Source organism: Geotrypetes seraphini, chromosome 2 (genome assembly GCF_902459505.1).
Source record: "Geotrypetes seraphini chromosome 2, aGeoSer1.1, whole genome shotgun sequence".
In the NCBI taxonomy this organism is placed as follows: Eukaryota; Metazoa; Chordata; class Amphibia; order Gymnophiona; family Dermophiidae; genus Geotrypetes; species Geotrypetes seraphini.
This window is the reverse complement of record NC_047085.1, coordinates 82,053,406-82,073,568: the sequence shown is the minus strand read 5'-3', so window position 1 is coordinate 82,073,568 and position 20,163 is coordinate 82,053,406. Positions and strand designations below refer to the sequence as shown.

General features: G+C 41.5%; 1 protein-coding gene across 2 annotated transcripts in view; it reads left to right on the top strand.

The window, feature by feature from the left end:
* The window catches only part of RIPK2 (receptor interacting serine/threonine kinase 2), a 67,456-nt gene extending 51,931 nt beyond the window's left edge, over positions 1–15,525 (top strand). For both annotated transcript variants that reach the window (XM_033934543.1, XM_033934544.1), the window contains exons 10-11: positions 9,478–9,624; positions 14,903–15,525. In XM_033934543.1, coding sequence (XP_033790434.1) covers positions 9,478–9,624; positions 14,903–15,255 — 500 coding nt within the window. In that variant the 3' untranslated portion in view covers positions 15,256–15,525. The remainder of the gene's footprint in view (positions 1–9,477; positions 9,625–14,902) is intronic.
* The last annotated feature ends 4,638 nt before the right edge of the window (positions 15,526–20,163 follow it).

Here is a 20,163-nt window from a genome sequence, read left to right as displayed (position 1 = left end):
TTCCGGTGTTGACCTCGCCTGCTTTGGCATTTGTTGGCTGCAATTCTGGCATCAATTTTCTAGGCACCGATATGCGCCTTAAATCTGGATTAAAATACCATTTGGGCGGTGTTTTTAACAGAGGTATGGGTCCCTACCAGCTCCGGTTTGAGAATCCAGGCCTAAATGTACAGTCATTTGAAAAAATTAGGACACCCCATGAAATATTCAGTTCTTTCTCTTTTTTTTCCTCTGGAAAAGAAAGTGATATAATTGCAGGTAAACATCGATATGTAAACATTTCTTAAGAAAGAACTGACTATTTCATGGGATGTCCTAATTTTTTCACATAATTGTATATGGGAGCAGCAGCGAGAGGGCTGGATGTGTGTTTAGCCTTCAAAGTCTGTGTGTTCAATATTTTGCATGTATACTGTGGAAAATTTCTACATTGATATTGACACCTGTCTCATGTTATGCATATCACCTGGTTAACTGCTCATTTAGAGCCAGGGTTGAGAGGAGTGTTTGAAGGACACCACTGGTAACATCCCTTTCCTCAGAGCAATCTCCACTGACCACTAGCCTCTGTTGTCTTCTACTTAACCAGTTCCTGACCCAGCCTGTCACTTTGGGGCCCATCCCAAGAGCACTCAGTTTATTTATTAGATGTCTGTGTAGAACACTGTCAAAGGCTTTGCTAAAATCTAAATACACACCACATCTAGTGCATTCCCTCTACCCAATTCTCTGGTCTCCCAGTCAAAGAAATTGATCAGATTTGTCTGACAAGACCTACCTCTAGTGAATCCATGTTGCTTCAGGTCCTGTAATCCACCAGATCTCAGAAACTTCCACCATTTTCTGTTTTAAAAGTGTTTACATTAATTTGCTTACCACAGAAGTCTAACTTACTGGCCTGTAATTCCCTACTTCTTCCTTGTTTCCACTTTTGTGAAGAGGGACCACATCTGCCCTTCTCCAGTCCTCCATTGCCACTCCCGACTCTAGAGATGCATTGAAAAGGTCAGTCAGTGGAGCCACCAGAAGTTTCCTAAGTTCCTTAAGCACCCTCGGATGTTCACCATCTGGCCTCATTGCTTTGTCTACCATTAATTTAGCTATCCTCACGAGCACAACCCTCAGCTTTCTGTGGTTGACACATTTCGTGGTGGTTGTTCTTTCATTCCTTTTTTTTAATTATTCTTTATTGATTTTCCAAATATTAACAGTGCAATACACAAGTATATAAACATATAATTAATCAAGAAAAGCACATTCATCTTACAGACATACATGAGCAATCATTTTATCCCACCCACCCAATGACTAATCAATAAAAACACAAATACATAGATTCTTTCATTGATGCAAACAGTTTGTTCTATAGGTCACATTTGCCCACCTCATTGAATCTGCAAATTTAGTCTAATTTTGTAAAGAAATGTGAATTTCAAGGACCCTACGCCATATTGGCCATGGTCCTTAAGGGTATTCTGAATGCAGTGAACCAGCTGCCATTATTATATGTAACCTCATCATACACAACAAACCTGACCAGCCAATGAACCAAGCATACATTCTTGTACAATCCAACTTCATTCCAGTACCAGTGGGTTATTTCCATCTACCTGGCAGGACTTTGTAAGGAGCCTCAAACTTCATAGGCTTTAACTCCTTCCCCTCTTACTTCATCACTGTTCCTGTGAACATCAGTTTTTCTTCCTACAAGTCAGGCTGTAGGAGCTTTTCTTTTCTTTTCTGCTCGTGTTTTATTTCAGACTTTGCGTTTGTGGTTTTAACCCTCGTGCTGTGGAGGTTCTCTGCAAGGACAGCTTCGACTGTGGGAGATTGCAGACCTTTGGGGAAAAGTTAGAAATAACATTAAAAAAGAACCTTTGCACAGCTCTATAGGAGTTTGATTTAAAAAAAAAGCCCAGGAATATTTTACAGTATGATAGCACTTCTCAGATTTGCAGGCTGCTTCATTTCTCAGCAAATTACAGAGATCCAATTCCACAGTATTAACCTTCTCAGTATCAGATGCAATACCACAGTAATCGGGTACTTATTTTCAAGAGTCATACCTTAGAAATGATCAAACACTTTGGCAGATAAGGCCTTCATTATCTGTAGTGTTGCAGTTAACAGTCAAGTACATTTTTTTCTGCCTCAATTGTAGCAGCTAAAATAGCTCTAGAGAGCTGTCCTCTATTATGTTTTTTTAAAGGCAATATTTCTGGAATGTCTCTACCTGCTCTAGATGCAGAGCGTTTCTAGTTGACCCTAGGAAAGGGTACAGAGAGGGATGACCAAAATGATTTAGAATGACTCATGTATGAGGGATGGCTAAAGAGGTTAAGGCTCTTCAGCTTTGAGAAGAAATAGGTGAGGAGAGACATGATAGAGATCTATAAAATCATGGATGAAGTGAAATAAATGTGAGTTATTTTTTTAAAAGTGCAAAGACAAGGGAACATGCCATAAAGTTACTAAGTAATACATTTAAAGGAGTTGTTTTGTTTGTTTGTTTTTACTCAGAAGCATAATAACTGTAAATACTGTAAAAACTAAGTCGAAATCCCATTTTTTCCCCAAAAAAGGAGGATAAATGGTTGACTTGAATTTAAGTTAGGCAGCTTAATATTCAAGTGCCGTGCCCTGCCAGGATCTGTGTCCAGCGTCCCCTCCCTCCCTGTCAGGCACTGCACCCAGCCCTCTTCCCTCCCAGGCACTCTACCCTGTCCCCCCTCCCTGCCCTGTCTATCGTACTTCCCCTGCCGCTGGAATCCCTGGTAGTCCAGAGGTGTAGCGGGTAGGAGCAAGCTTTCCACGCTCCTGCCCCACTGCTAACCTTGTCGGTCACTTCCTCAAATTCTAGCTTCAGCCACTGAGGGGCTTCCTGAATGGCTCCTGCAAATTCGTGGGAGCCACTCAGGAAACCACTCGGCGCCAAGCAGCAGCACAAAAGCATGCTCCTACTCTGTACCGCTCAGCAATTGAAACAGGAACTCGTGGCAGCGATGACCAGGTTAGTAGCAGGGCAGGAGCACGGAACGCTCGCTCCTGCCCGCTATACCTCTGGACCACAAGGGATTCCAGAGGGAGAGGTACGATAGGGAGGGGATGGGGTACAGGGTGCAGAGCCTGGCAGCCCAGCAGTGGCCTGCAATAAGTCTGGGCACTGGCCCAAATATAAACCAGGACCCCCATTTTTGGGCCAATTTTTTGGCCCAAAAATCCTGGTTTATATTCGAGTATATACAGTATGCTCTGGAATTCAACCAGGAAGGTAGTAAAAGCCGTAAAAAGGAATGGGAAGAGAGGGGAAGGCAGAGCACAGAGGGAAAGTTTAAAATCTCTGTAGATAATGTGCGAAATCTGAGGATATTTTATATCTGTGAACTTGGTCAGCCTGGATTTTCAAAAGGAAAACTCCATAAAGAGTTTCCCCTTTGAAAATTGGCTTGCAGGTTCTGTGGGCCATATGTGGTTGGTGGCTCATCTATTTTGAGGAGGCTGAAGCGGGCAGGGTCTGAATCTTATAAATATGTATCAAAAGCCAAAGAATAAAATGGCAAAAAATTAAACTGTAAACTTGGGAAAAATAAATTAAATTTGTAGATGATGCTTATGCCTTCATAGATGCCTGTAGCCAATCTGCCTCTCTTCTTTCTTATACCTCCCACATACCCTCAGCCAACATACCTATGGGAACAATTCAGCTGTATTTAAAGATCTCTCAAGAGGCAGTTGCGCCTCATAGTTTAAACCCTAAAACCCAGTCTAATGCTATGACAAACTAAAATTGCATTAAAGTTTTGATGTTGCCTCAGTAAGGTCCGAGATGTACACTCCTTCGTCAGGGGTCCGAGATGTTACACTCCTTCCTCCATGTAGGGTCCATATTCCATGTATATGAGAGTCACTTTTAAAGGATTACAAATGTATATGGTTTTTTAATAAAGATTCCTGTCCTTGTACATTGCCATCTGTAGTTTCTTTCTTGTTTTTGGTGCTCGCTTTTTACTGCAGACTCGTTGGATTTTTCTTTGTTTTGCCTCATTAAGGTCAACACATAGTCCTTCCACTTCAAAACACTATGCACAAACTTAGGCAAAAACACACTCAGAACCTAACCATAATAGCAATAACTTCAAGGACACAAAGAGCTTATGTGTGAAAAGGCAGTGCTGTAAATATTGCATGAAGGTAAAATAATTTTGTGTTCAGGCAGAATTATTTGGTAATACACTCAGCATTAGATATCTGGAGTACAATATTTGTGCATTGTATGGTTTATTCCAGTTCCTCTATTGTGTTTTTTGTTTGTTTATACAAATATCAAAGATGTGCATTTCCAAACGCAAAAAAAAAAAAGAAAAGCACCAAAGGCCTCACAGTATAGAAATATAGAAACATAGAATATGACGGCAGAAAAGGGCCTTTGGCCCAACAAATCTGCCCACTCAAAGAACCCTCCCCCCTAGGTTCTTCTTTGAAGTGAACCCACATATTGATCCCATTTGTTCTTAAAGTCAGTCACGTTATTGGCCTCAACTACCGGAAGTGGAAGATCATTCCAACGGTCAACCACCCTTTCGATGAAGAAGTACTTCCTAGTGTCACCATGAAATCTCCTGTCCCTGATTTTTAGCGGATGCCCTCTTGTCGCCGTAGGTCCTGTAAGGAAAAAGATGTCTTCTTCCACCTCAGTACGGCCAGTAACGTATTTGAACGTCTCTATCATGTCACCCCCTCTCTCTGCGTTCCTCGAGAGAGTATAGCTGCAACTTACCTAGATGTTCTTCATATGGGATATCCTTGAGTCCTGAGATCATCCTGGTGGCCAACCGTTGGACCTATTCTGAGCTTCACTTTACTGACTGTCAGGAGTCAAATGAACCAATACATTCAATGTTATGTAAACATCCAAAAGAAATATGCTATAAGTTGAAACCATTATATTGGCCACCAATCGTATTATATCCAAACTTTATTTTATCAGTAAATCTATATCAACTTATTTAGTCCAGATATCCTCACTTTATTTTGTACTTTTTAAGAAAGGACGCCTCAGCCCCACCGCTCCACCGCAAAAAATCTTTTCATATCGCGGGAAGTCTGATGTGGTGCTTCATCATTGGCTGTCTTTTCAATAGGTAATGTTATTCTAGTCAATCTTTTTTGTCTTTATGTTTTTTACAGTATTTAAACCTTACAACATCTTAAGACAGTACTTATCTTAATTTATTTCAGCCAACACCCGGAGAGCCAGACCCGACATGTTTCGCACAAAACTGCGCTTTTTCAAGGGTCTCCCTAGAACAAATCAGGAAGGAGCCATTAATATACAATTGTAAACCGCTACCCCCCTACAAAAAAACTATATATAATATAATGTACAGCTCACCGAGATGAAGCACCACATCAGACTTCCCGCGATATGAAAAGATTTTTTGCGGTGGAGCGGTGGGGCTGAGGCGTCCTTTCTTAAAAAGTACAAAATAAAGTGAGGATATCTGGACTAAATAAGTTGAAACCAAGCATCACCAGCAGTTCTTTTTCACTTGTTCACAAATACATAGCTCGTCAGCATCTCCAAACAGTTGCAAAAAATATTCAAAGAGACCACCAATCCTAAAAGGTACCAAAAGGTGGTATCTTATCACAAATAAGCAAAAGAGATTTAAAAAAAATACAAAAAACAGCTTTATTAATCTTTTATATTTCCCCAAGATTCCAATTGGGGATATTCAAAACAGTCACAGATTTTCCCACCATAATCTGTAGTCCATTTCAACTATCAAATATGATGGAACACTACAAAGACTCTCAATAATCATTGAGAAACTAAACTAAACCTTAAGTTTATATACCGCATCCTCTCCATAAAGATAGAGCTCAGCACGGTTTACAGGAACTTTAATATAAGGAAGGAAAGACATAATAAAAATTAGTGATTATAAAGAGGGTAGCGAGATTTACATTTTTGAGAATAGCCAAGTTTTCAGATGCTTTCGAAATAATTGGAAGGAGTCCAGATTCCGCAGCAAGAAAAGAGACTGCCCTAATTTTCCCGCATAGATGATGTCTTTTAACGGGGGGGAAGATAGTTTAAGTTTTTGGGTGGATCTGGTAGTGTCAGGTCTCGAAGAATTCCAAGATAGTGGAATTAGGGGAGGAAGAATGCCATGCAGGATCTTGAATGTTAGGCAGGCACATTAAAAAGTGAATCCTAGAAATTATTGGAAGCCAGTGAAGTTTTGCGACGATCAACCTAGCCGCAGTGTTCTGGATCCGCTGAAGTCTTTGAAGACTTTTCTTGGTTAGACATAGATAGATGGAGTTACAATAGTCCAGTCTGGAAAGAATGATTGATTGAACAAGGATAGCAAAATGTTGGTGGAAGCAGGAACTCACTTTTCTCAACATGTGAAGATTAAAAAAACATTTTTTTACCAGAGAGTTGAGATGGTCATTAAATGACAGTGTAGAGTCAATAATGATGACCAAAACTTTGCTTGAGAATTCAATCTGCAGTGTGGGACCAGAAAGTAATGAAATGAGCGTGGGTAGCTGATCTAATTTTGGGCCGAGCCAAAGTAGTTTTGTTTTGGACTCATTCAACTTCATTTGTACAGTGAGGGCCCAGGATTGCAGTTTTATTATGCATGCTATTATATTCTCAGTGAGGTTAGTAAGGTTCGAATCTATCTCAAGAAGGACAAGGATGTCATCTGCATATGTATATAATGTTTCAAAGGGAGATAGATGGAAGAGTTTCAAAGTAGACATATAGATGTTGAAAAGAATAGCTGACAGAGGTGGTCCCTCGGGACTCCACATAATGGTTTCCAAGAAGAAGACATGGTGCCATTCATGTTAACAGTGTAAGAGCGGGATCGTAAGAATTTCGAGAACCAGTCTAAGACTATGGAATCAATGCCTATCTCAGAAAGTTGGTAAATTAGAATATTGTGGTGGACAACATCAAAGGACTCAGATAGATCAAATTGTAATAGGACTGCAAACTTATTACAAGAGTATAGTTGTTGAACCTTTGAAATTAATGAGGCCAGTAGGGATTCGGTGCTGAAATTGGGTCTGAAGCCATATTGGCAAGGTAAGAGAATGGAGAATCTGTAAATAAAATGAGAGCTGAGTAGATATGATAGCCTCTAGCATTTTGGTCAGGAGAGGAATATTCGCTATAGGATGATAGCTAGATGGTGAGGATGGGTCTAGATCGGCTTTTTTCAGTAATGGGGTCAGGCAATGTGTCCCATTTCTACGAAAAATAGGCCTCATAGTAAAGCAGAGTTTATAAGTCCTGGTGAGAGATGAAATAGCCTGTGTGGGAATTTTCTCATATAGGTAAGAAAGAATCGGGTCCAGGGCACATTTGCAGGATCTTAATTTGTGGCACAATTTAGAAACCTGAGCTTCAGATACATGCTCAAAGATTGTCCAGGATCTGTCTACTGAGATAGGGTTAGTGTCGCTGGGCACCAGAGAATTGTAAGTGACTGCTGATGAAAAAGAGCTTTTTATAGTAGCAACCTTTTCATTGAAAAATTTTGCTAGGTCGTCTACTGCTGGAGAGGAGGGGAGTATAGAGGAGTCGTTTTTAAAGGTTAAGGAGCGCCAGATGTTAATGTACTGCTCTGGTTATTGGATCTGGTGATTTTATCACTGTAGAAATTCTTCCTTGCTTTTTTTAGTACTGTATTATAGAACTTAATACTGTCCCTCCAAGACTGTGTGTCCGCAGGCGATTTAGATTTTTTTCCATTTACGCTCCAGTACTTGTCATTTCTGCTTCAGTTCTCTGTGGACCTTATGGGAGCAGGAGACCGTTTTTAGTAGATAGGGGAGCAAGAGAGCAGTAGGTAGTCTCAGAGAGGTTTACCCAGTTGTGCCAGTGGGAACAGAGTTTGTTTTGTGTAAATAAATCATCTTTTGCGAGCCATGATTCCATAATACACAAGAATCCAGGATCAAAATCCCCTAGTAAATCATTTAATATTTGAGTCTTGTTGCATGCTGATTTGACATTGCAATATAGTGTCGGGACTGGAGTGAGGGAGTCAGAGGCAAGACTGGGCAAGTTGGCAGTAGGTACAGGCTTTAAAGAAGCATGGTTAACACCTCAAGAGGTTTTTTAAAGGGGTAATTTCTGGTGCGCACCTGCTCTGGGGCCAGGGCAGATCTCACTAACACTAGTAGAGTCAAATATATTGGGGAGAGAGGTTTTGTAGTATTGAGAAATGAACAGAGTAAGAGAAGAAGGAACCAAGGAGGTGGCTTCATGATGAAAATTAGTGGAAACCACAGTGACTGATCTGAAGCTGCTAGATAGCAGAGATTATAAGACAAAGGTAAATAGACCGGTAAAAAGTGAAGGAAGGGCGCTGGCTAATGAGCCGATTAGGAGTAAGCTTTTTATTTATTTATTTTATTTTATTTTTTAATTTAATTATATTATATTTAATTTTATTTATTTTTTCTTATTATTTTTATTTAGAGGATAGCCTGGTTCACTGAGCCCTTAGGAGGACTGGAAGGTGAACCGGGAGAAAAAGGGGGGGTGGCCTTGTCTGCTGAGCCTTTAAAAGGGTTGGGAGGCGGATCGGGTAACGAGGGAGGTAGCCTGTGCCCTTAAGAGGGCTGGAAGGCGGGCCAGGTGAAGAAACAGCTGCTGGGGGTGGGCTTCCCGCCGAACGCGATCTGCCCTATGGTGCGGTGAAGGGGGACGGCTCGATCTCCCTTCCCTTCACTGTGCCGAGGCTGAAGATGGCCTTGTCTGCTGAGCCCTTAAGAGGGCTGGAAGGCAGGCCAGGTGAATAAACGGCTGCTGGGAGCAGGGCTTCCCGCCGAACGCGATCTGCCCTCTGGTGCAGTGAAGGGGGACGACTTGCTCTCTCTTCCCCTTCACTGTGCTGCACCAAACCCATCATTGATGCACGCATGCCAAACAAAAAAAAGCATGTTTGTGCCAAAAACTTCATTAATCTGCACCAAAAACCATACCATATATCATCAATACATGGCCAAAAATAGCAGCAGACATAAATTTGTACCAAAACCTCATTTTTATTAATTTGAAAAATATCATAACTAATAAATCCATTCCAAAATAAGCGCTCTTATTAAAGTCCCCAACAATATAAGCCATTTCCAAAAAGGTCTGCCTTAGTTTCTATAAATTTAAACCCACTGATTTGAGATATGTAAACTTCTACATATAATTTTATGTGATGCCAATTAGCTTTTGTATCACTCAAAAAGAGAAATAAAGCAAGCTCATAAATAAGTGTATATTTTTTAGTGAGTAAAAAAAGTTACATTTTATTAAATTTATAGCAGTCCAACATTGATCGATATAACTAGACAACCGTATAATTTATGCTTTGTTTGAAAGTTATGCTATCATGACTAATAGTTTAAAATAATTTATGGTTGTTTTCTATGTCTTGATAATTCTGTGTGCTACAGAGACACATTTGAATGGAAACACGTGTTCTCAAAGTGCTAAAGTTTTGCCAGCTGAAGATAAATATCATCTGTCTGACCTGGACTCTTCAGATGTATACAGTCCTGGAAGGTTTGATAGGTTATCCTCTACAGGATCATGTATATCAGGTATATCTCTCTCTATCTCACTAGTTTTTAAGCCCGTTACATTAACCGGTGCTAGAATAGATGTATCTGTATGTCTCTCTCCCTGTCCCCCTGTCTGTCTCTTGCTTTCCGTCTCTCCCTGCTCGCTGTCTTTCTGTGTGTCTGTCTTTCGTTCTCGTGCACTGCCTGCCTATCTTTCTGTCTCTCTCCGTGGCCCCCTTATGTCTCCCCCTTCCAAGAGCAAACCAAGATTGTTGCCTGCCCCCAGCACACCCTTCCCACCAAAGCATAGCAAGTTTGCTCCCTGGCCCCTTTTCCCTCTCCCCCTCCACTTCCCTGTGCAGCAGTAGCAGCAGCATTTCCTTCCCACCCTTCCCTGTGCAGCATCAGCAACATTCCCTCACTTTCTACTTCCCTGTGCAGCATTTCTCTTCGTCTTGGCAGGGTCTGACGCAGGGAAACTGCGGCACACAAACTGCCGCAGGCTCCAGGTAGAGGAAGTTCAGGAAAGCACCGCACGTGCTACAAAATGCCACGTGCGCACGCACCGCACGCTGTACTACAATGTCTCTGCTAAGGATCATGGAGGCAGGGATCACGCATTAGAAATGCGCATGTGCACTTAGGATTTTATTATGATTGAATTATCTATATCTATATCTCTCTTTTTTCTCTCTCTATCTCTCGCTCTCTCTCTCTCTCTCTCTCTCTCTCTATATATATATATATATATATATATATATATATATCTTTCTATATATATATAAGTTGAACCTTGGTTTATGAGCACAATTCGTTCCAGAAGCATGCTTGTAAACCAAATTAATTATATATCAAAGCGAGTTTCCCTATAGGAAGTAAGGGAAACTCACTTGATTCTCCCCCTCCCCCCCACGCATGCTCAAGGCCTTCTGGTTCTCGCTCTCTCCGAGATTCTCAAAGCCCAGGCAAGAGGAAGGAACTTCTTTCACTGGCACCGGCATGTCATGTGGGCTGCGTGCCGGTGCCAGATGGAGTAAGGCTGAATGCTGTTTGGGCGGATGGTGCCGGTTTGCACGGGGGGGGGGGGGCGGGCATTCGCAAGCCGGGAAGGTAGCGATGCCGGTTCTTGGGAGGGTGGAGCAATGCTGCTGGGGTAGGGGGGTGGGAACGTATCAAGGGAGTTTCCCTTACTTCCTATGGGGAAACGCGCTTTGATATGCGAGTAATTTGGTTTACAAGCATGCTTCTGGAACAAATTATGCTCTCTCTATCTCTCTCTCTATATATATATATACTAGCTGATGCCCCGGCGTTGCACGGGTATTTAATTATAGCAATAACACAGTAAATGGATTGAAATAAAGATACTTTATAGTGGTGAATGAAATTATTTTTTTACAGCTTTATAAAAAGTACAATAATCAAATTATAATGTGAAATATTTGACAAAATGAATACAATACAACTAACACAAAACTTGATTATAAACAACAATTTTAGTTTCACCTCCAGGAGCAAGAACATATAAATTCTTGGGTGAACCCACCCTTGAGCAAGCAACATAGAGTTGTCCATGGGAAAAACAGGGGGATCTTAAATCCACTCCACAGTATGTAATAGTCTGTCCCTGTGATTTGTTGATTGTGATAGAGAATGCAAGTCTCACTGGAATTTGCAATCTCTTAAACTGAAAAGGAAGATCTGTTGGAATAAGTGGCATCCAAAAGTTCCAGTATTGATTAAAACAACTCAATATGTGGAAACTCAGGTTGAAAAGAAACTCCATGCAGTTGTTTCCCGGTTCAGAATGGAACCTGTGTTCCTAGTTCAGCATATGTGAGTACTCATGTAATGTAATAACATTATGAACTGGGGTGCATGAAGGAAACAGTTACAAACACAGTTAGAACATACAAACTCTATATGTATGGCGTCCGTGGTAGAATAGAAACGATGTCCCTAGTGATTATAGTGTCATAGAAAGTGTTTTATAGTTGGAATTACTGTGAGAATGGCAGCTTTTTACATTTTTTCCATTGACATGAATGGGTGAAATCTGATTTTATGTTTGTAGCTCCGCCCACGTGTGCAGGTGGGCCGCGAGACCCCCAGAACATATCACCCCAGGTAGTGAGGGATCTGCATACCAAGTTACGTTCAAATCGGTCAAGTCGTTTTTGAATTACTGTGAGAATGGCAGCTTTTTACATTTTTTCCATTGACATGAATGGGTGAAATCCGATTTTATGTTTGTAGCTCCGCCCACGTGTGTAGGTGGGCCGCGAGACCCCCAGAACATATCACCTCAGGTAGTGAGGGATCCGCATACCAAGTTTCGTTCAAATCGGTCAAGCCGTTTTTGAATTTCTGTGAGAATGGCAGCTTTTTAAATTGTTTCCATTGACATGAATGGGTGAAATGTGAATTTCTGTTTGTAGCTCCGCCCACATGTGCAGGTGGGCCGCGAGACCCCCAGAACATATCACCCCAGGTAGTGAGGGATCTGCATACCAAGTTTTGTTCAAATCGGTCAAGCCGGTTTTGAATTACAGTGAGAATGGCAGGTTTTTACATTTTTTCCATTGACATGAATGGGTGAAATAAGATTTTCTGTTTGTAGCTCCGCCCACATGTGCAAGTGGGCCGCGAGACCCCCAGAACATATCACCCCAGGTAGTGAGGGATCTGCATACCAAGTTACGTTCAAATCGGTCAAGTCGTTTTTGAATTACTGTGAAAATGGCAGCTTTTTACATTTTTTCCATTGACATGAATGGGTGAAATCCGATTTTATATTTGTAGCTCCGCCCACGTGTGCAGGTGGGCCGCGAGACCCCCAGAACATATCACCCCAGGTAGTGAGGGATCCGCATACCAAGTTTCGTTCAAATCAGTCAAGCCATTTTTGAATTACTGTGAGAATGGCAGCTTTTTACATTTTTTCCATTGACATGAATGGGTGAAATATGATTTTCTGTTTGTAGCTCCGCCACGTGTGCAGGTGGGCCGCGAGACCCCCAGAACATATCACCCCAGGTAGTTGGAATTACTGTGAGAATGGCAGCTTTTTACAATTTTTTCATTGACATGAATGGGTGAAATCTGATTTTCTGTTTGTAGCTCCGCCCACATGTGCAGGTGGGCCGCGAGACCCCCAGAACATATCACCCCAGGTAGTGAGGGATCGGCATACCAAGTTTCGTTCAAATCGGTCAAGCCGTTTTTGCGTGATCGCGGCACATACACACACACACACATACATACATACATACATACATACACACATACATACCTCCGATTTTATATATATATATATAGATAGATATAGATATAGATAGATAGATATAGATATATATATAGATATCTACTATCTTTCTATCTCTACCTTTACTATCTCTCTCTATCTATCTATCTATATATATATCAATATATATCTGCTTAGATGATGATTGTTGGCAGTAGATGGAATGTGGGTCCCTGCATCCTGCCATAGAATTGATCTTCTTGCACTGGGACTTTCGCCCTGGAGCTCTGCGGACATTCCACCACAAAAATACTCTCTTGCAAACAGACCACTGGGATTCTGGGGACAGCGCTGTGTGGTGGGATATTCATGGTCGTGCAAATACACATGTACACCCCAACACAGAATTGCTCCACTTGCTGGGATACCATGAACAGCAACACACCCACAAAACATTTGCAATAGCCTCTCCCAGTTATGTTTCATGTGGTATAAGATCTGGAGCCTCTACTACTAATATTTTATGTAGCGCTGAAGGGTTTATGCAGCGTTGTACATTTTGACATTAGGTGGTCCCTGCTCGGAAGAGCTTACAATCTAACTTGGTCAGACATGACATGACATTTAGGGTTGGGGAAGCAGAACCCAAAGTGAGAAGAGTTAGGAGTTGAAAGCACTCTCAAAAGAGGTGGGCTTTTAACTTGGACTTGAACACTTCCAGAGACAGAGGCCGCCATAAGGATCTGGGCATACGGCACAGCAAGATAGAAGGGACTGAGTCTGGAGTTGGCAGAGGTGGAGAAGGGCACATATAGGAGGAACTTACCAGCTAAGCAGAACTCGTGGGGGGGGGGTAACATAGGGGGAGATAAGTGAAGAGAGATAATGAGGGGCAGCCAAGTGACTTCATTTGTATGTCAGCAAGAGGAGTTTGAATTGTATTCAGAAATGGATGGGAAGCCAGTGAAGTGACTTTACGAGAAGGGGTAACGTGAGTATAGCAGCTTTCACGGAATATGAATCCTGCAGCCAAATTCTGGATGAATTGAAGGGGAGAATGATGGCCAAGCGGAAGACCTGAGAGTAACGAGTTACAGTAATTTAAGTGTGAGATGATGAGGGTGTGGATAAGAGTTTTGGCCGTGTGCTCAGAGAGGAAAGGTCGAATTGTGGTTGTATTATTGAGGAAGAAGTGGCAGATTTTAGCAATGTGTTATATCTGGGCGGAGAAAGAGAGAGGTCAAAGATGACCCCGAGATTGTGAGCAGACAAGACAAGGAGGATGAGATTGTTGTCCACAGAGACAGAACGGGAGAAGAGGGGAGTTGGGTTTAGGCTATGTAGTGTCTGCTAGTAGCACTTAAATACAAGCAAAGTTTTCAGAAGCTGTTTATTTGTTTCAAAATTGCCCAGACCTTACATGTTTCATCTTTATTAAAATTTGATGCAAACGCTTATAATAATATTTCAAAGCGAATTACAAATCTACTAAAAAACGGGATTTTCAAATAACATTTAGTTTTAATTACAGTGACATTTAAGGACAAACATATAGACTACATGAGGAAAAGGGGTTGAACTACAAATATTTATAGAAAGGGCTCTATAATATGTATACTGTTAAGGGATTATACAGGACATGTATAATTTTCTTGGTCGACATTGAATAATGTGTTTAGTGAAATATACTCTTGACACATCATCCACTAGCTCACCTGAGGCTTTTTTTACTAAGGTGCACTAACAATTAGCATGCACTAAATGCTAAATAAGAAGCCCCGTTTTGGCCTAGTCCTACATGTATATAAGGTGCTAAAATAGCATGTGGAAGTATGGGCATGTGCCCAATTTCTGCGCATAATTTTATTGAATAACAAGCCAATTAGCGCTGCTTATTGGATACTAATAATTATATTTATCCCATCTTCCTCAATAACTGAGAAACAGTGGCAACGTAGAAAAACAAGCTAGATTTTTATAAATCATAATTCCTTCATTGCAAATTCATTGTCTTAAACATTAACGATTTGGTTATACAATTAGAATATGCTCTATCTGCATTGTTTCTTACAGGTTTCTCATTAGTGACCATTCAGCAAGGGATAGCTCACCACTGGATTCAAGGCAAAAGAGAAGAAATTGTCAACCAGATGACTGAAGCATGCCTTAACCAGTGCCTTGATGCCCTCCTGTCCAGAGAACTGATCATGAAAGAGGACTATGAACTAATCAGCACAAAACTTACAAGGGCTGCAAAAGTGAGACAGCTTCTTGATACGTGTGACAACCAAGGAGAGGAATTTGCCAGAATCATTGTGCAGAAGCTGAAAGACAATAAACAGATGGGTCTTCAGCCCTACCCAGAAGTACGATCTTCATATCAGACTGCAATTTTCAATTCAATAGGTCACCTTAAAAGTCTGTGAAAAAATTGTAAGATTATTATTTCACAGCTACCGTGAAATTCTTTTCCAAAAGGCAATGTCAGTATGTACTGAATTTCTCTGTACCCATTGTTATAGGATTGGATTTATTATTCTTGATATACTGCTAGTGACATAAGTATTACGCGATGAACAATGCTAGAACAATCCTCAACCTGAAGATAAATTGTAGAAGGTATTTTTTTAAAAAGGACAGCTAAGTTGTGCAGCAAATATGTGCATAAGTAATACCACAAAAAATACCCACCCATTTACACACATCAAGATTCAAGTATGTTCATTATGTATTTGGACACAGGGTGAGCAACTGCAATGAAACTTTACAGCAATCATCCTCTCATCCAGGAGAAGAACATGGGCTATTCTTGTTAGGGAAAAAAACATGGGTCCCCAACCTGCAACAACTCAGAATTCCTGGTGGATGTGGTGATTTAAAAATAAACTGTAACTGAATTCAAGAAAGTTTGGGACAGGCACATAGGAACCTAGAAGAGAGGAAGGGGTGGAGGGGCATTTTCTACAGAATGTCCATTTTCAAAACAGCCAGATGTCTTAATCTTCTATTTTTGAAAATGACCTATGTATGTATTTATGGCCATTTTAATAAAAACGTCCACATGAAAAACAAGTTTTGCAGACGTACCCAGCTATCTTGTCTGATTGCGGCAGGGGAATCCCCATCAGCTAAGCAGGTTTCGGAGATTCCTGCTAGCTCAGCTGTTGGGGGATTCCCCTGCCAGGATCAGCTGAACTGGCAAGGAGATCCAATTTCTCTCTTCCTCCCTCTCTCTCTCACACTTGCTGATCTCTCAGTCCTACACCCCTCCACTCCAACAACCCCCACAGGATGCACTGGGAAGGGGAAGGCCGCCATTATGAAGTTGGGCCTGCTAACGGGAGGGAGTGGGCATTCCTCCTGGTGGATTGTCATTGAAGGTATGGAGTTGATGTCGGGATGGGGAGTTTGGGAAGTGTCAGGGTGGGGTGCTGGGTGTTTGGTGAGTGCTGCCAATTGTGCCAAGGAAAGGTACCGGGGGGGGGTCTTTGTGTAGGGGGCTGCAGGATCGGAGGGAGGGAGAGTGGAATTGGATCTCCCCACCAGTTTAGCTGATCCTGGCAGGACTCCCAAAACCGGCTCAGTAGATCAGAATTCCCCTGTGATCAGCTGATAGGAAGCCTGGTTTTTTTTCCACTCTGGGTGGTGGGAAGGGGTCATGACACTTAAACCCTCCAGTGGTCAAGTTGTCAGTTTGGTCACCTTGGGACACTTAGATCTGTTTTACATTTGTCTAAGTCTCAGCATGTAAGTTTCACCTAGGACATCCTGGGAAAGCTTCGCTATTAATTTAGGACCTCCAGGTTGAACCCCTCCTGGTGCCGCCTGTAACACACCTGCCAACATGCCCCTTTGTTTTGATTATCGGCACTTGGACCTCTCTGCTATTAGGACATCCAAGTGCCGACTTAGATGAGTTTTTGGAAGTTTTAAAGTTTTGATTATGCCCCTCATAGTAGATGACGTAGATGGACAAACTATAGGTCATATGGTCTTTATCTGCCTTAATTTTTTTATATTTCTATGACAAATGAGATTATGGCATTTGATAGTATTGCAAAACTACTGAGCAGTTCATTGTGAACAAGTGCAAAACCTGTCTGTATTCAGGGCTTCTCAAGAGTGCTTGTCGGACCATTTGCTTCGAAATCTGATTGAATGCAATATCATATTTCCCATCCAATGCTGGGGACCTCTGCTAGTATTTGATAAAGTATGTGCATAAACAGTAGTCCTTCCCGAACACTGCCTCCATAATACCTCCACTGAGGTCAGGTAAACTTGTGCGCATAAGCTTATGCATATACAGTCTGGCAAATTTATAAAATGCTATTTATGTATAGAACACTGCTGTATTTTTAGTGATGTTTTCTAAAATAACTCCTGTAGTGTATAAAAGTGAAAATGTATTTAAAAGTAAAATTAACACTGCAAAACAACATAAAAGCTAAATCTTTTAAAATTAAACTGCAGTGATGTCTGTCCTGGAAATACAGAAAGCAGAAATACCAGCAGTGGAGAAAAGAAGGCAGCATCTTCTGTTATAATAATGATAGACTACTTGTAGCATGTGCAGTCTCTCACATTTCCAGACAGAAATCAGCTGATTTATTTGCACCAATTGCAGTGGCAATGGTTAAGGTACTGGTGGAAGAGGGGCAGAATGCAGGGCAGATGCAATCGGTTGAATCTGTTTTGTTAACAATCATTGCCATGGAGTCATGTGTCACCTCACCGCAGTACTGTAAGAGAGCACATTTTCGGTGAACCTAAAAGAAAAATGGGTGGGTGCTAAAAATGTGCTCTCTACCTCCTTCCTCCCCTCAACCACAGCTGCCGCCAAGGAGCGCCTGCTCCCCCACCCCTTGAAACTCAGGCTTCTCAAAAGAAATGATAAGTCCCTGAGCTGGTGGAGATCCCCAAGCCCTGCCAGCTGAAGATCTCCCCGATGGCAAAAATATCAGTGTTCAGTTTAATAGTCGAGAGCTCCTTCCTAAGCTGCTGATGCTGACACGCTTGTATCTACTTGGATTCTGCACATGTGTGAAAACTGAGCTTGCACAGAGTACCAGCATTGGGATAGGGTAATTCAGAAATTGAGAGGGAACTTGGAAGAATAGGGTTTGAAGACTAAGGGCCAGATTCTGGAAATGGCACCTACAAAAAGGGTGCTGGCCCTGTGTCAATCACATGTAGGCGCCGTCAACAGAATCATGGTCAGTGTCAAATACAACCCACAAGACTGCACTGTAACTACCAGCCCTACCCTTTCTTGTTCCAGAGCAGAACCGGCAGCTGCGGGAAGGTAGAGGAAGTGAAAGAGTTGGCAAGTTTTAAGTAGACACAGTAAAAAGAGGGAAATTGAGGATTGGATAGAGGCAAAAAATAAATTAAAGAAAGCTGAAAAGAAAAGGAGATAAAATTGACAAATGAACAGGAAATCCTGGCAAGACGAGGAAAACAGAAATAAGAGACTGGTACCATCACAATTGAAAAAAGTAAATAGCTAGACAACAAAGGTAGAAAAAAGAATTTTATTTTTAGGTTAAGATAAAGTAGCGTGGTAGCTGTGTTAATAAAAATTAATAAGTAAAAATACAAACAAAATGGAAATAAGATGTTATCTTTATGTTGGATTAATTGTAATACCTTTTTGACTAACCTTATTGACCAAAACCACCTCCTTCAGGACAGAACAGGGTACCATAATAGCAGTATACTATCCTGATCTGAGGAAGGAGGTTTTGGCTTCTGAAACCTTACTGAAAAATACATTTAGTCCAATCAAATGGTATCATTTTCCATTTTTTTGTTTTATTTGCATTTGTTAATTTGTAATGTAGTGGTTGGAATATGTCAGTCTGTTATCACATTTTGCACAGTACAGGGGGACATACATAACTATCTTTTCTGGTGTTGCATTGTATGAAGAGTGGCTTCTTGGGGGTTCAGTTTAATTTTTATTTCTATTTGGATATTTATTCTGTACTGGGTGAAGGTCTGTGTTCTCTATATTTGAAAGAGACATGTTTTATTGTTAGCATTGATTGCTTAATTGATCTGTTTTAATCTGTTTGATACTGTCTTTTCCTGGGTAGGTACTTGTGAGACTGCTATTATGGTATGTTGAAATTGCTTTGTAGGTCCTGAGTGACATTTGTAATGCTTTGTATTACCGTATTTTTCACTCCGTAAGACACACCTGACCATAAGACGCACCCAAGATTTAGAGGAGGAAAACAAGAAAAAAAAAATTCTGAACCAAATTCTCCCTGCCAGGCTCTGCACCCTGTCCCCCTCCCTGCCAGGCTCTGTGCCCTGTCCTCCCCTTGGTGGTCTAGTGGTTGGCCGGGACAGGGCAGGCAGACCTAGAGGCAGGCAGGGCCACCCCACCCCTGCCATATCCTAGGGTCACCAACACAAGACTCAAATCTGCTAGTTATGATGGTACCTCACATTCATTCCTTTAATTCCATAGCGAATTTTATCTAGCATTTATTTTCTCTCACATAAAATCACTCACTCGCTTTTTTTTATTTTCTTGACTCCCTAACTTAGCATGTCACTATAATCACATAAACTTCATAATTAACACTGTAGTACCTCCCATACCTTATGCAGACCTAAATAATCCATTTGGTTTTTAAATGAAGCCTCTTAAGAAGTTTCCAAAACAGATTGCTGTCAAGAGTTTCCCGCAAAGCCTGAATTTACCAAAGACAATTTCCCAAAGCACAAGCCAGGAAGAAACCCCTTAACAAGCAAACTAAACTAATCAGTCTATTATAGGTCGCAGATCAGGGCCCATCACATGCCAACCTGGCTCCGAGCTATCAAGGATCGTGTGCGGACTCCAAATGCAAACTCACAATCACATCAAAGAGTTGGCTATCATTTGAGTTTACAAAATGTATTTCTTCTTTCCAGATGCTTCATGAAAACGGTTTCCGATAATCGGTTCTTGAGTCACACCCTCCCTTCCCCCCCTCCCCCCAAGAACAAAAAATACCTTGTAGCTAAAAATATTCCCCAAGCTCAACTCTATCAGAATTCCCAAATAAATCAATCAGGAAAAAGAAAACCAATTGCAATGAAAGCTGAGAAGAGCAAGAAGAGGCAATCTTGCAGGGAACGTCGGGAAAGACTTTGCTCCCCTTACCGTGTTTGTTTTCTCTGCATGCAGGACCTCTTTGCCCCACCGAGGGGATATAGACCGATCATACTGAGAAGTGCAAGGAAGGCGCCTGCAGTACCCTACACCTGCAACTGAAATCCACCAATGGCTGCCACTGCTGCTGCTCTAAAGCACCTGTTTAGCCAAGGGTGTGGAAAGA